Genomic DNA, 15343 nt, shown 5'->3' with positions numbered 1-15343 from the left:
CGCATCCTTATTTTATGTTTATCATATTAAAAAATTTGTACGCTGTTGTCTGCTTGGTACCAAAAGATTCTGTAATCAATGTACTATTAAAATGTATAATCGATGAATTTTTGGCTCGTCTTAAAATATTAGAAATCGATACATTTTACCGCTGACCCTATGCGACGCAACCTTATTTTATGTATATCAAGTTAAAAAATTTGTACGCTGGTGTCTGTTTGGTACCAAATGATTCTGTAATCAATGTACTATTAAAATGTATAATCTATGAATTTTTGGCTCGTCTTAAAATATTAGAAATCGATACTTTTTTTACGCGGACCCTGTGCGACGCATCCTTATTTTATGTTTATCATATTAAAAAATTTGTACGCTGGTGTCTGTTTGGTACCAAATGATTCTGTAATCAATATATTATTAAAATGTATAATCGATGAATTTTTGGCTCGTCTTAAAATATTAGAAATTGATACTTTTTTGACGCGAACCCTGTGCGACGCATCCTTATTTTATGTTATCGTATTAAAAAATTTGTACGCTGGTGTCTGCATGGTACCAAAAGATTCTGTAATCAATGTATTATTAAAATGTATAATCGATGAATTTTTGGCTCGTCTTAAAATATTAGAAATCGATACATTTTACCGCTGACCCTATGCGACGCAACCTTATTTTATGTATATCAAGTTAAAAAATTTGTACGCTGGTGTCTGTTTGGTACCAAATGATTCTGTAATCAATGTACTATTAAAATGTATAATCTATGAATTTTTGGCTCGTCTTAAAATATTAGAAATCGATACTTTTTTGACGCGGACCCTGTGCGACGCATCCTTAATTTATGTATAGCAAATGAAAAAGTTTGTACGCTGCTGTCTGCTTGGTACCAAAAGATTCCGTAATCAATGTACTATTAAAATGTATAATCGATGAATTTTTGGCTCGTCTTAAAATATTAGAAAACGATACTTTTTACCGCTGACCCTATGCGACGCAACCTTATTTTATGTATATCAAGTTAAAAAATTTGTACGCTGGTGTCCGTTTGGTACCAAATGATTCTGTAATCAATGTACTATTAAAATGTGTAATCGATGAATTTTTGGCTCGTCTTTAAATATGAGAAATCGATACTTTTTTACCGCTGACCTTAAGCGACGCATCCTTAATTTATGTATAGCAAATGAAAAAGTTTGTACGCTGTTGTCTGCTTGGTACCAAAAGATTCTGTAATCAATGTACTATTAAAATGTATAATCGATGAATTTTTGGCTCGTCTTAAAATATTAGAAATCGATACATTTTACCGCTGACCCTATGCGACGCAACCTTATTTTATGTATATCAAGTTAAAAAATTTGTACGCTGGTGTCTGTTTGGTACCAAATGATTCTGTAATCAATGTACTATTAAAATGTATAATCGATGAATTTTTGGCTCGTCTTAAAATATTAGAAATCGATACTTTTTTTACGCGGACCCTGTGCGACGCATCCTTATTTTATGTTATCGTATTAAAAAATTTGTACGCTGGTGTCTGCATGGTACCAAAAGATTCTGTAATCAATGTATTATTAAAATGTATAATCGATGAATTTTTGGCTCGTCTTAAAATATTGGAAATCGATACTTTTTACCGCTGATCCTATGCGACGCAACCTTATTTTATGTATATCAAGTTAAAAAATTTGTACGCTGGTGTCTGTTTGGTACCAAATGATTCTGTAATCAATGTATTATTAAAATGTATAATCGATGAATTTTTGGCTCGACTTAAAATATTGGAAATCGATACTTTTTACCGCTGATCCTATGCGACGCAACCTTATTTTATGTATATCAAGTTAAAAAATTTGTACGCTGGTGTCTGTTTGGTACCAAATGATTCTGTAATCAATGTATTATTAAAATGTATAATCGATGAATTTTTGGCTCGTCTTAAAATATTGGAAATCGATACTTTTAACCGCTGATCCTATGCGACGCAAACTTATTTTATGTATATCATATTAAAAAATTTGTACGCTGGTGTCTGCATGGTACGAAAAGATTCTGTAATCAATGTGCTATTAAAATGTATAATCGATGAATTTTTGGCTCGTCTTAAAATATTAGAAATCGATACTTTTTTGACGCGGACCCTGTGCGACGCATCCTTATTTTATGTTTATCGTATTAAAAAATTTGTACGCTGATGTCTGCTTGGTACCAAATAATTCTGTAAACAATGTACTATTAAAATGTATAATCGATGAATTTTTGGCTCGTCTTAAAATATTAGAAATCGATACATTTTACCGCTGACCCTATGCGACGCAACCTTATTTTATGTATATCAAGTTAAAAAATTTGTACGCTGGTGTCTGTTTGGTACCAAATAATTCTGTAATCAATGTACTATTAAAATGTATAATCGATGAATTTTTGGCTCGTCTTAAAATATTAGAAATCGATACTTTTTTTACGCGGACCCTGTGCGACGCATCCTTATTTTATGTTTATCATATTAAAAAATTTGTACGCTGTTGTCTGCTTGGTACCAAAAGATTCTGTAATCAATGTACTATTAAAATGTATAATCGATGAATTTTTGGCTCGTCTTAAAATATTAGAAATCGATACATTTTACCGCTGACCCTATGCGACGCAACCTTATTTTATGTATATCAAGTTAAAAAATTTGTACGCTGGTGTCTGTTTGGTACCAAATGATTCTGTAATCAATGTACTATTAAAATGTATAATCTATGAATTTTTGGCTCGTCTTAAAATATTAGAAATCGATACTTTTTTTACGCGGACCCTGTGCGACGCATCCTTATTTTATGTTTATCATATTAAAAAATTTGTACGCTGGTGTCTGTTTGGTACCAAATGATTCTGTAATCAATATATTATTAAAATGTATAATCGATGAATTTTTGGCTCGTCTTAAAATATTAGAAATTGATACTTTTTTGACGCGAACCCTGTGCGACGCATCCTTATTTTATGTTATCGTATTAAAAAATTTGTACGCTGGTGTCTGCATGGTACCAAAAGATTCTGTACTCAATGTACTATTAAAATGTATAATCGATGAATTTTTGGCTCGTCTTAAAATATTAGAAATCGATACTTTTTTGACGCGGACCCTGTGCGACGCATCCTTAATTTATGTATAGCAAATGAAAAAGTTTGTACGCTGGTGTCTGCATGGTACCAAAAGATTCTGTAATCAATGTATTATTAAAATGTATAATCGATGAATTTTTGGCTCGTCTTAAAATATTGGAAATCGATACTTTTTACCGCTGATCCTAGGCGACGCAACCTTATTTTATGTATATCAAGTTAAAAAATTTGTACGCTGGTGTCTGTTTGATACCAAATGATTCTGTAATCAATGTATTATTAAAATGTATAATCGATGAATTTTTGGCTCGACTTAAAATATTGGAAATCGATACTTTTTACCGCTGATCCTATGCGACGCAACCTTATTTTATGTATATCAAGTTAAAAAATTTGTACGCTGGTGTCTGTTTGGTACCAAATGATTCTGTAATCAATGTATTATTAAAATGTATAATCGATGAATTTTTGGCTCGTCTTAAAATATTGGAAATCGATACTTTTTACCGCTGATCCTATGCGACGCAAACTTATTTTATGTATATCATATTAAAAAATTTGTACGCTGGTGTCTGCATGGTACGAAAAGATTCTGTAATCAATGTACTTTTAAAATGTATAATCGATGAATTTTTGGCTCGTCTTAAAATATTAGAAATCCATACTTTTTTGACGCGGACCCTGTGCGACGCATTCTTATTTTATGTTTATCGTATTAAAAAATTTGTACGCTGGTGTCTGCATGGTACCAAAAGATTCTGTAATCAATATACTATTAAAATGTATAATCGATGAATTTTTGGCTCGTCTTAAAATATTAAAAATCGATACTTTTTTGACGCGGACCCTGTGCGACGCATACTTATTTTATGTTTATCGTATTAAAAAATTTGTACGCTGGTGTCTGCATGGTACCAAAAGGTTCTGTAATCAATGTGCTATTAAAATGTATAATCGATGAATTTTTGGCTCGTCTTAAAATATTAGAAATCGATACTTTTTTGACGCGGACCCTGTGCGACGCATCCTTAATTTATGTATAGCAAATGAAAAAGTTTGTACGCTGTTGTCTGCTTGGTACCAAAAGATTCTGTAATCAATGTACTATTAAAATGTATAATCGATGAATTTTTGGCTCGTCTTAAAATATTAGAAATCGATACTTTTTACCGCTGACCCTATGCGACGCAACCTTATTTTATGTATATCAAGTTAAAAAATTTGTACGCTGGTGTCCGTTTGGTACCAAATGATTCTGTAATCAAAGTACTATTAAAATGTGTAATCGATGAATTTTTGGCTCGTCTTTAAATATGAGAAATCGATACTTTTTTACCGCTGACCTTAAGCGACGCATCCTTAATTTATGTATAGCAAATGAAAAAGTTTGTAAGCTGTTGTCTGCTTGGTACCAAAAGATTCTGTAATCAATGTACTATTAAAATGTATAATCGATGAATTTTTGGCTCGTCTTAAAATATTTGAAATCGATACATTTTACCGCTGACCCTATGCGACGCAACCTTATTTTATGTATATCAAGTTAAAAAATTTGTACGCTGGTGTCTGTTTGGTACCAAATGATTCTGTAATCAATGTATTATTAAAATGTATAATCGATGAATTTTTGGCTCGACTTAAAATATTGGAAATCGATACTTTTTACCGCTGATCCTATGCGACGCAACCTCATTTTATGTATATCAAGTTAAAAAATTTGTACGCTGGTGTCTGCTTGGTACCAAAAGATTCTGTAATCAATGTACTATTAAAATGTATAATCGATGAATTTTTGGCTCGTCTTAAAATATTAGAAATCGATACTTTTTTACCGCTGACCCTATGCGACGCAATTTTATTTTATGTATATCAAGTTAAAAAATTTGTACGCTGGTGTCTGTTTGGTACCAAATGATTCTGTACTCAATGTACTATTAAAATGTATAATCGATGAATTTTTGGCTCGTCTTAAAATATTAGAAATCGATACTTTTTTACCGCTGACCCTATGCGACGCAATTTTATTTTATGTATATCAATTTAAAAAATTTGTACGCTGGTGTCCATTTGGTACCAAATGATTCTGTAATCAATGTACTATTAAAATGTATAATCGATGAATTTTTGGCTCGTCTTAAAATATTAAAAATCGATACTTTTTTACCGCTGACCCTATGCGATGCATCCTTAATTTATGTATAGCAAATGAAAAAGTTTGTACGCTGTTGTCTGCTTGGTACCAAAAGATTCTGTAATCAATGTACTATTAAAATGTATAATCGATGAATTTTTGGCTCGTCTTAAAATATTAGAAATCGATACTTTTTTGACGCGGACCCTGTGCGACGCATCCTTATTTTATGTTTATCGTATTAAAAAATTTGTACGCTGATGTCTGCTTGGTACCAAATAATTCTGTAAACAATGTACTATTAAAATGTATAATCGATGAATTTTTGGCTCGTCTTTAAATATTAGAAATTGATACTTTTTTGACGCGGACCCTGTGCGAAGCATCCTTATTTTATGTTTATCGTATTAAAAAATTTGTACGCTGGTGTCTGCATGGTACCAAAAGATTCTGTACTCAATGTACTATTAAAATGTATAATCGATGAATTTTTGGCTCGTCTTAAAATATTAGCAATCGATACTTTTTTACCGCTGACCCTATGCGATGCATCCTTAATTTATGTATAGCAAATGAAAAAGTTTGTACGCTGTTGTCTGCTTGGTACCAAAAGATTCTGTAATCAATGTACTATTAAAATGTATAATCGATGAATTTTTGGCTCGTCTTAAAATATTAGAAATCGATACTTTTTTGACGCGGACCCTGTGCGACGCATCCTTATTTTATGTTTATCGTATTAAAAAATTTGTACGCTGATGTCTGCTTGGTACCAAATAATTCTGTAAACAATGTACTATTAAAATGTATAATCGATGAATTTTTGGCTCGTCTTTAAATATTAGAAATTGATACTTTTTTGACGCGGACCCTGTGCGAAGCATCCTTATTTTATGTTTATCGTATTAAAAAATTTGTACGCTGGTGTCTGCATGGTACCAAAAGATTCTGTACTCAATGTACTATTAAAATGTATAATCGATGAATTTTTGGCTCGTCTTAAAATATTAGAAATCGATACTTTTTTGACGCGGACCCTGTGCGACGCATCCTTAATTTATGTATAGCAAATGAAAAAGTTTGTACGCTGTTGTCTGCTTGGTACCAAAAGATTCTGTAATCAATGTACTATTAAAATGTATAATCGATGAATTTTTGGCTCGTCTTAAAATATTAGAAATCGATACTTTTTTGACGCGGACCCTGTGCGACGCATCCTTATTTTATGTTTATCGTATTAAAAAATTTGTACGCTGATGTCTGCTTGGTACCAAATAATTCTGTAAACAATGTACTATTAAAATGTATAATCGATGAATTTTTGGCTCGTCTTAAAATATTAGCAATCGATACTTTTTTACCGCTGACCATATGCGACGCAACATTATTTTATGTATATCAAGTTAAAAATTTTGTACGCTGGTGTCTGCTTGGTACCAAATAATTCTGTAATCAATGTACCTTTAAAATGTATAATCGATGAATTTTTGGCTCGTCTTAAAATATTGGAAATCGATACTTTTTACCGCTGACCCTATGCGACGCAACCTTATTTTAAGTATATCAAGTTAAAAAATTTGTACGCTGGTGTCTGTTTGGTACCAAATGATTCTGTACTCAATGTACTATTAAAATGTATAATCGATGAATTTTTGGCTCGTCTTAAAATATTAGAAATCGATACTTTTTTACCGCTGACCCTATGCGACGCAATTTTATTTTATGTATATCAAGTTAAAAAATTTGTACGCTGGTGTCTGTTTGGTACCAAATGATTCTGTACTCAATGTACTATTAAAATGTATAATCGATGAATTTTTGGCTCGTTTTAAAATATTAGAAATCGATACTTTTTTACCGCTGACCCTATGCGACGCAATTTTATTTTATGTATATCAAGTTAAAAAATTTGTACGCTGGTGTCTGTTTGGTACCAAATGATTCTGTACTCAATGTACTATTAAAATGTATAATCGATGAATTTTTGGCTCGTCTTAAAATATTAGAAATCGATACTTTTTTACCGCTGACCCTATGCGACGCAATTTTATTTTATGTATATCAAGTTAAAAAATTTGTACGCTGGTGTCTGTTTGGTACCAAATGATTCTGTAATCAATGTACTATTAAAATGTATAATCGATGAATATTTGGCTCGTCTTAAAATATTAGAAATCGATACTTTTTTACCGCTGACCCTATGCGATGCATCCTTAATTTATGTATAGCAAATGAAAAAGTTTGTACGCTGTTGTCTGCTTGGTACCAAAAGATTCTGTAATCAATGTACTATTAAAATGTATAATTGATGAATTTTTGGCTCGTCTTAAAATATTAGAAATTGATACTTTTTTGACGCGGACCCTGTGCGACGCATCCTTATTTTATGTTTATCATATTAAAAAATTTGTACGCTGGTGTCTGAATGGTACCAAAAGATGAAAAGATATATATTATAATTGTTGTATAATATGTAATTAACGTACAAGCTTTGGATCGAGAATGCGCTACGAATAATTCGAAACATCATTCTATCTTTGTTCCATATTAGTAGCACATTCTCGACCGCAGCTTATATTGTATAGTTGAAGGAAATAAATGGCGCGCGCGAAGCGCGCGCTTTGTAGTGTTCTAGTATAAAAAAAAGTTTAAGAAATTATATGTTAACTTTTTCATTAAAACAATAAATTACATAATTTTCTTTAAAAAAAAAATTAAAAAATATATGCCAAGTAATTAAAAGTATTAAAAATTCTCTTTTTTTTTTTGGTTCATATGTATATTTACATATTATGAACATCATAAAAACTTTCTGGCGATTATTTCTGTGTAATTTATTAGAATGCGTATTAAATATCATTATTTATGATTTATTAGAATGTAAAAGTTATACGATGGAAATGATGTTAGATTATTATATAACAAACCTTGTATATATGTATATGCGCTCCTGCAGAAATTCGACCTAACAATAATAGCGATTAATAAGGTGAGTTCAACGTTGATGAGACGCATTAGAAGTACACAAACATTTAATTTTTGTAATTTATATGTATATGTAATTTAGCTTCTCTCTCCTGTATATGTTTTCTGAAAATTTTGAACAGTTTTGCAGCCTCTTCTGGTTTCAAAGCTACTCGTGTCTCGATTACAATTGTTTTCTCGCTCATACGATCTACAATGTTAAATATACAATACAGAGGCTGCAAATGTTTCTCAAATCATATAATCTCTACTCTATCGCGTTTCGATATTCTTATATAGATTATTTTATATAATTTTATTATTTTATATATAAATAAAAAAATTATATATATCATATATAATTACATATGTGTATACAAAAGGTGGGATTAATTTATACCTCATTATTGAGAATACAATATAAAATCTTGTTTCCGTCTGTCATAATTTAAACTATCAGTTTTAGAAATTCGATAATAAAGATCAATAATTCTTTCCTTTAGCGTTCTACTTTTTTTATTGCTACAATTTTCAACGTTACGACTGCAAACAAATAATATATGTATAATAATAATTAATATATAACGTATAATTAATGTGGTTAAAGAAAAAGAGAAAAAGGAATGAACGTATAATCTGCGTAAGTTAAGCGAAAACAGAACAATGGGACATAACAATAGGAGAAACTTAATAAATAAATACCATAACGTAAGCAAGATATTTATGATATTTATTTTGCATTCTATATATAATTATTGTTATAATCTATTGTATGTAATCTAAGCAAAATTGTTGCAGTACACCTCTAAGGTAAGATTATCCGTCGTTATTATTGCAACCAGGTCGACGAAAGTAATAAATTAATCGATCGCAAATAGAAAAACGATTCACGGAGGAAAAACGGAGGGGGGGAGATTAAGATTAAGAGTAAGATTATTTCCATTTTGAGAAAATATAAAAGCGTCAAAATCGTCAATTCGTGACACGCGAGGATCAACAAGAATTCCACGAAATTCCACTTTATGACAAGAGAATGCCATCTGAATATATACCTGGCTGCAGCAATTAATCAACTTATATTAGCTATAATATACCTGGAGAGGCTGTACATGGTTTCTTTTTTTTTTTTTTTAATCAAGTGTAATATCTACTCTATCGCCTCGATATTTACACGTCTTCATTTTGGTCGCAGGAGTTACAAACATTTGCTGTATCAAATAGATAACAAACATCGTCTACGTGTAAAACCGCTCGCGTTTGTAGAAGTAATTATCGCACGTGTAAAAAAAAAAAACTTTTGTTAACACAACGACACAATCATAAATATATATAAATTGAAGAATTATAGAAATTAATAGCGAATTTGCGAACCGCGCGTTGGAAGTGAATTTATAATAAAAAGAAGAGAGCTTCGCAGTTTTTATATTCGCGAATTTTTATTCAGAATTGTGTCGTGAGAAACAAAGCACTTACATCTTCCCCTTTTACATAAAAATCGATTAATCGAATCTCAGGAACATGCCGCGCACGAGAATAATTCCGCGTGGAATAATGAAGAGAATCTATGATCTCTAAAGAACTCTGAAGTGTCATCTGTCTCTCTTTTCGTGATTATGAAAGAGAATCCTTTTCTTATCCACTTGGCTGGCTGGCCAATCCAAGCTTCCGGCGTCTCGCAAAACCCTTAATCGGCAGTCTCGTGGAACTTGATGTAGTGTATCTTCAGGGCCCGGTTGTTGGGATACTTGACGTGACATCGGGGACACGTGGCCCCGACCGCCCCCTTCACCACGTAGCCGCTCAGATTGATCTCCCTGTGGAACGTCCTGCTGTCGGCCTGGTACACCGCGTTGTGCACATTGGTGATGTGATTCATGATCGCCTCCCTGTTGAAGACATGGCACTGCTTGCACAGCTTGCAGCTGAACATGAAGTTGTTGTGGACCGGCAACTCGGAGACTTCCTTCGCGGGTCGTTCAGGAGGAGGGAGGACTTCGATGCTAGGCGGCGGATGATTGGCTTCCGAGGTCTTCTTGTGCTTGATGGTAAAGTGCTGTCGCAGATTCGACAGGCCGGGGAACTCCTTGTAGCAGATGTTGCACGAGAACTTGCCGTCCTGAGTCGACATCGGTATACATTCGGGTATTACATTTTTACGCTTGTGCACGTTCTGCTTGTGCTTGTACAGCACGCTCATGTTCGGGAATATCTTCTTGCACACGTGACACATTACCGGCTTCCTCCTCTCGCCGGCAAAATCCATGGCGAATGGCGACAGCTTGGACGGTAAATTGTCGGCGTCCATCTCGAACTTCATACGTTTCGTCCTCGGCTGCTCGACGTCGTCGTGAGACAATCTGCGACTGCTGTTGTACAATTGTTGCTGCGGTTGCTGCCGTTGCGGGTTCTGCAGATCGCTGTGGAAGTTGAGTTTATGTCGTTGCAGCGACTGGTTGCTGGAGAAGACCTTCCGGCAGAAGTTGCAGAGGAATTGGCTAGCCATCGGTTTCCTGGCCAGGGACTGGAACTTGACCGACGCTACGACGGTGGCCTTGTGCAGCTTCTTGTGCTTCCACAGAACCTTCTTCGAGCTGTAAGACTTGCCGCACACGTCGCAAGAGTACGTCTTCCGCATGTCGCTGAGAATCGGGTTGGCCTTGTGCCATCGCATGTGCGACGTCAGGGTCTCCTGATCGGGGAAGACGTTCGTGCAGAGCTCGCACTGAAGCTCGTCGTTGGAGAAGCTCTTCTCCGGCTTGTTGCGGGCGCAATGGACGTCCCACAGGTGGTTCCTCAGCTCCGCGACGTTGTTGAATCTGTCGTTGCATACTTGACACTGGAAATTCCCCTCCGACGACGTCATCATTGACTGGAGCGGAGGATTGGGGAAGGATTTTCGCGCTCTCGCCGGTCGTTCCGTATTCTCGGCTGATTCGACGCCGGCCGATTTCATCTGCGACTCGTTATCGGGCGTCTTTCGCTTACCCAGAATGAATCGCGTGCTCAGACGAGAGTTGGCGCGATTGTGCCAGCCCCTGTGTATTTTCAGCGATGCCTCCTCGACGAAAACCTTGCCGCAGATGTCGCAGGCGTAACCGTTTTGCGACTTCTCCAGGTGGGCGGTGCGGAAGTGATAGGTGAAGTTCGACTGGAAGACGAATTGCTTGGGACACTGGGGACACTGGAACGTCGTCTTCGAGTTGTGTTTGATCTGCATATGGTGATCGTAGAGCTCCTTACGTGTAAACATCAGCGAGCATTCAACGCAGTCGTAGATCTTGGCGTTCCGATGAGCGATCTTGGTGTGTCGGCGAAGATTGGCGTAATTCGACATCACCTTACCGCACTCGGAGCACTCGTGAATCTGCGTACCGGGATCAGAGATGGCACTGGCGTTCATCGAGTCCCTCTCGTCGATCCTCGCGTCCTCGTCCAGGCTGCCGTACTCCACGCAGGAGATGTTGGCGTTTCGTTCATTCGGATCCTCGATACCGTGATCCTTCATGTGGATCTCCAACGTGCCCGGGCTGCTGAACATGCTGCGGCAAATGGCGCAGGAATATATCTTCACCTTGAGATGAAGATTCCGGTGCTCCGTCAGCTCCGACCTCGTGGAGAACTCTTGAGTACAGAGCGCGCAACTGTACTTCTGGCCGCCGATTCTCGACTTGGTCTTGGTCGATTTGACGTTTCGCTCCTTCAACGGCGCCTGAACTGCGTTCGGCTGTGTGTCGTCCTGGGTCACCTGACGATTGCCGGCTAGGGTAGCCGCGCGATGTTTCTCATGATGGGTCAGGTAATCGCTGGGCGATCGGAATTTCAAATTGCACACGACGCAAGTGAACTCCTTCTTCTTGTGATCGACCGTGATGTGAGTATGGAACTTCTTGAACACGAGGAACGTCATGGAACAGTGTACGCACTTGTACGAAATTCTATTCTCCGGCTGCAGCCTCTGACAGAACTCGCGATGCTTGAACATGTTGGGTCGGTATCTGTAGATCATACCGCATAGATCGCAAGCGTGATTGTGCGCCGGATCGCCATTCTTGTAAGGCCCGTTGATGACGTTGGTCTTCTGCGCTTTATCCGGACTGCTTCTCGCCGACGATGGCAATGGCGCCATCGGCTTCAGCTTGGGTGGTGCGCGCGCCGGCGACATCATCTCCTCGTACTGCTTGTCGGAATGCTTGGACAGGTGGCTCAGCAGTTCCTTCCTGTCGCGCATCGAACGTAGACACATGTTGCATGTAAAGTACCGCTCGTTGCCGTGCTTGGGCACCACCAGGGCGATCTTCATGGCGCACTCGAAGGACGCGCCGCAATGTAACTGATACATGGATCGATCTGGAAACTCAGTCAAGCAAGCGATGCACGTGTACGGTCTCAAATCCGGCAGGTGCTGACGTATGTGGGAAAGCGTGCTACGCCGATCGTTGAATGTCTGTTCGCAGGAATAGCAGGAGAAGGTTTTCAACTGGCTGATAATCTCCTGCTGGACCTGCGTCAGCGGCGAGTCCTTCTCCATGCTGACTAATTCCTCCTCTAAATCCTCCACCATCTCTTCGTCGTCGTCGTTCTGCGATAACGACTCCAAATTGTCGAGGCCGCCGTTCTCCTTGCTGTGGAATCTCTTCATGTGCTTCATGTACGAGTATTTGGAATGCAGGAATATCTGACAATGCGTGCACTTCTTCTTGAAGACGCGCGCCCCTCTGAAATGGGTGTGAGGACCGCGTCTCAGTTTCTTCTTGGGCAACGCACCAGTTGCGTTAGATTTTTGCGTAGAATCGGCCTCCATAATCGTGTCCTCCTTCGCAGTGGCCGCCATGGGATTCAATAACAATTCGCTGCTATTCGAGGATTCTAATTCGATAGTGCAATCGGTATCGTCGTCGTCTGGTGGCTCGGTTTTAATGGCACGTAGAGGTGTAGCAGCCTGCTGATCCACTTGACCTTTGTCTATTTGACTTTGATCTATCTGATCTTGATCTTTGTCAGGCTCCATCTCCGCGATAGATGGAACCGTCTCCGCAGTAGACGGAACTGTCTCCGCAGTAGATGGAACTGTCTCCGAGTCTTTCTGTTTATGTGCGTCATTCGCATCGGTTTTATCTATTGCTTCTTGTACCTCCTTATTATCAGTCTCCTTGTTTTCCTCTATTTGAGGCAACGAGCGCTGAAAAATAGATAATATTTATGTTGAAAAATATTATCTACTAGTATCTCAAGTTACAAGTCTCACCATCTTATTTCATATGAGAAAAATACACTTACTGCTTGTTCCGGGTTATTGGTAGTCTCTAAAATAATCTCTACATTGTCCTCGTAGTCAATATCCATCGGTTCATCCTTGATTGTTATGACCTTCAAGCATGAGCACAGAGTGAATACCAAAATAGAAATGATTTAAAGGATTACAAGGTATATATATTTTGAAATATCATATATTCACCGTAGGATTTAGTTGAGACTCGCTTTCCAGCCATTCTTGCAGCTTGTCCTGTGAACGCAGACATGACTCCTTGTAAGTATGCCACAGATTAACATTCTTTACGCAATTTGCGCATATCAGCGTGGACAGCCTATCGGTGGCTGAAATCTGAAAGAATTCAGCGCATTAAAATTTCAACAATTTCTAGAATTTTGAGCAAATCAAACTTGCTTAATTAGGAAATCTAGCATTTTTTCTTTTCTATATCTTTTTTGCATCTTGCTTCTCCTTTTTTTAGTATTCTATATATTTTATTTTAAATATAAAAAAACAGTGGAGCAAATTGAAGATTTTAGGTAAACCATGCTTCATCTTTTGCCTCTTTAACAGAAATGTTTACGTTTATAATTAATCCTAACTTAAAATTTTTATAACTTGATCCATCAATATCCACATAAGCTGATGATATTATTTTAATATTGAAATGCTGATCACTACAAATTATTTTCATTAATTTGCTATTTACGTATCATTATTTCCCTCTTTGTGGAGTATAAGAGTTCGATTGTTCCTCTCAAAAGGAGACATCGCATGCTCAGAACATCTGAAATGACGTGACTCAATCATCCATCCATTCATTCATTCATCTAAAACAGACAACACATATTGGAAGAAAAAAAAGAAGAGAAACTGAAGACAGCAAACGAGTCCTAAAGGAGACCATCTCTCTTCTCCTTCTCGATCATCATCCTTTCTCGCGAATATAACCTCAAAGTTCTCGTGGAACGACGCAACCAAAGATAGTCGACCATCAATCACGGTTGGTCTCATCAGAGATAGACTCGTAGAGACTCATAGATGTGGAGAAGACGACTCTTCCTGACAGCTCTCACCTGGATCGACAGGCAAGCCTGGATCTTGGCAGCCAGAGCCACCTCGGATGTATCCTCCTCTTCTCCATCCTGGGCAAACACCGAGGACCTCGGGCCGTCCGTGGACAGACACAGCCGGCAGACACTCTCCACGTTCCCGATCTCCACCACGTCCTCGTCCTCCATCTCGGACACCGGCTCACCCTGAACGAACGCTGTTGTGCACGCTCGAGGCGGGAACACGAAAGGCTCTTCTACGAGTTCTACGTGACGCACTTCCCTTCTCCTTCACGAAAGACCCAGGTTAGGGGACGCGGCGTTTTGTTTGCGGCCCGAAGATAGGACACGCAACCACGGAAATCACTTGACACCGTAGGGGCGGAGGGAAGTAGACCTGCTCCGCGTGTTTACGCGTCCTAGCTTGCTGGTTCGCAGCCAGATGGCGCGAGCGATCACGTTTCGATTCTCGATGATTCTTCGACGAGAAGTTGGCCGCGTCTTCACTCCTTTCGGCTCTTTCGACGAGTGCTTTTCGCGAAAGTGCGTTATCATTTTTACTCTTTTTCGTCCGACACCCTCTAAAGTCCGTATACGATTGATTGAGAGAAGAGCGAGGTGAGTTCAGCTTGATTATTTTGATTAATTGATTTACTCATTCGTGGAGATTTATGGAGCGTCTATCGGAGAATCTGTTTCTCGGATCCCAATTTTAAAAAAAATGGCGATTTGTTTAGAAAGTGTGAAACGATATTATCAAAGCCATGATGCAATCTGAAAGAAAGCTACTTGCAGGAAATATGAGTATGAATTTATATATTTTTGAACTGC

The 15343-nt window shown here is 37.6% G+C and overlaps 1 protein-coding gene across 2 annotated transcripts; it reads right to left on the bottom strand.

Moving 5' to 3' along the window:
- Positions 1–8918: 8918 nt before the first annotated feature.
- Positions 8919–14701, bottom strand: LOC145936177 (uncharacterized). 2 transcript variants are annotated; one of them, XM_083038094.1, is made up of 4 exons: positions 14537–14701; positions 13665–13811; positions 13487–13576; positions 8919–13388 (listed from the first exon to the last, which is right to left on the bottom strand). In XM_083038094.1, the coding sequence occupies exons 1-4, from the start codon at positions 14699–14701 to the stop codon at positions 9894–9896; spliced, it is 3897 nt and encodes a 1298-aa protein (XP_082894220.1). In that variant the 3' UTR covers positions 8919–9893. The 2 variants fall into 2 exon arrangements, with proteins under 2 accessions (XP_082894220.1, XP_082894229.1); XM_083038103.1 differs by having other exon boundaries at positions 13487–13561.
- Between the last annotated feature and the right edge of the window lie 642 nt (positions 14702–15343).

This window comes from Prenolepis imparis, unplaced genomic scaffold (assembly GCF_030444845.1).
Source record: "Prenolepis imparis isolate NDT839.2.m4 unplaced genomic scaffold, iyPreImpa1.0 SCAF_1, whole genome shotgun sequence".
Classification (NCBI taxonomy): domain Eukaryota; kingdom Metazoa; phylum Arthropoda; class Insecta; order Hymenoptera; family Formicidae; genus Prenolepis; species Prenolepis imparis.
The sequence above is the reverse complement of the archived record's forward strand: the minus strand, read 5'-3'. Positions and strand labels throughout refer to the sequence as shown.

Coding starts and splice junctions, on each gene's coding strand:
- LOC145936177 (XM_083038094.1), bottom strand. CDS start 14,701: ATGGAGGACGAGGACGTGGTGGAGATCGGGAACGTGGAGAGTGTCTGC. Junction 13,812..14,536: donor AGGCTTGCCTGTCGATCCAG/GTGAGAGCTGTC, acceptor GAATTCTTTCAG/ATTTCAGCCACCGATAGGCT. Junction 13,389..13,486: donor CCAATAACCCGGAACAAGCA/GTAAGTGTATTT, acceptor TCTATTTTTCAG/CGCTCGTTGCCTCAAATAGA.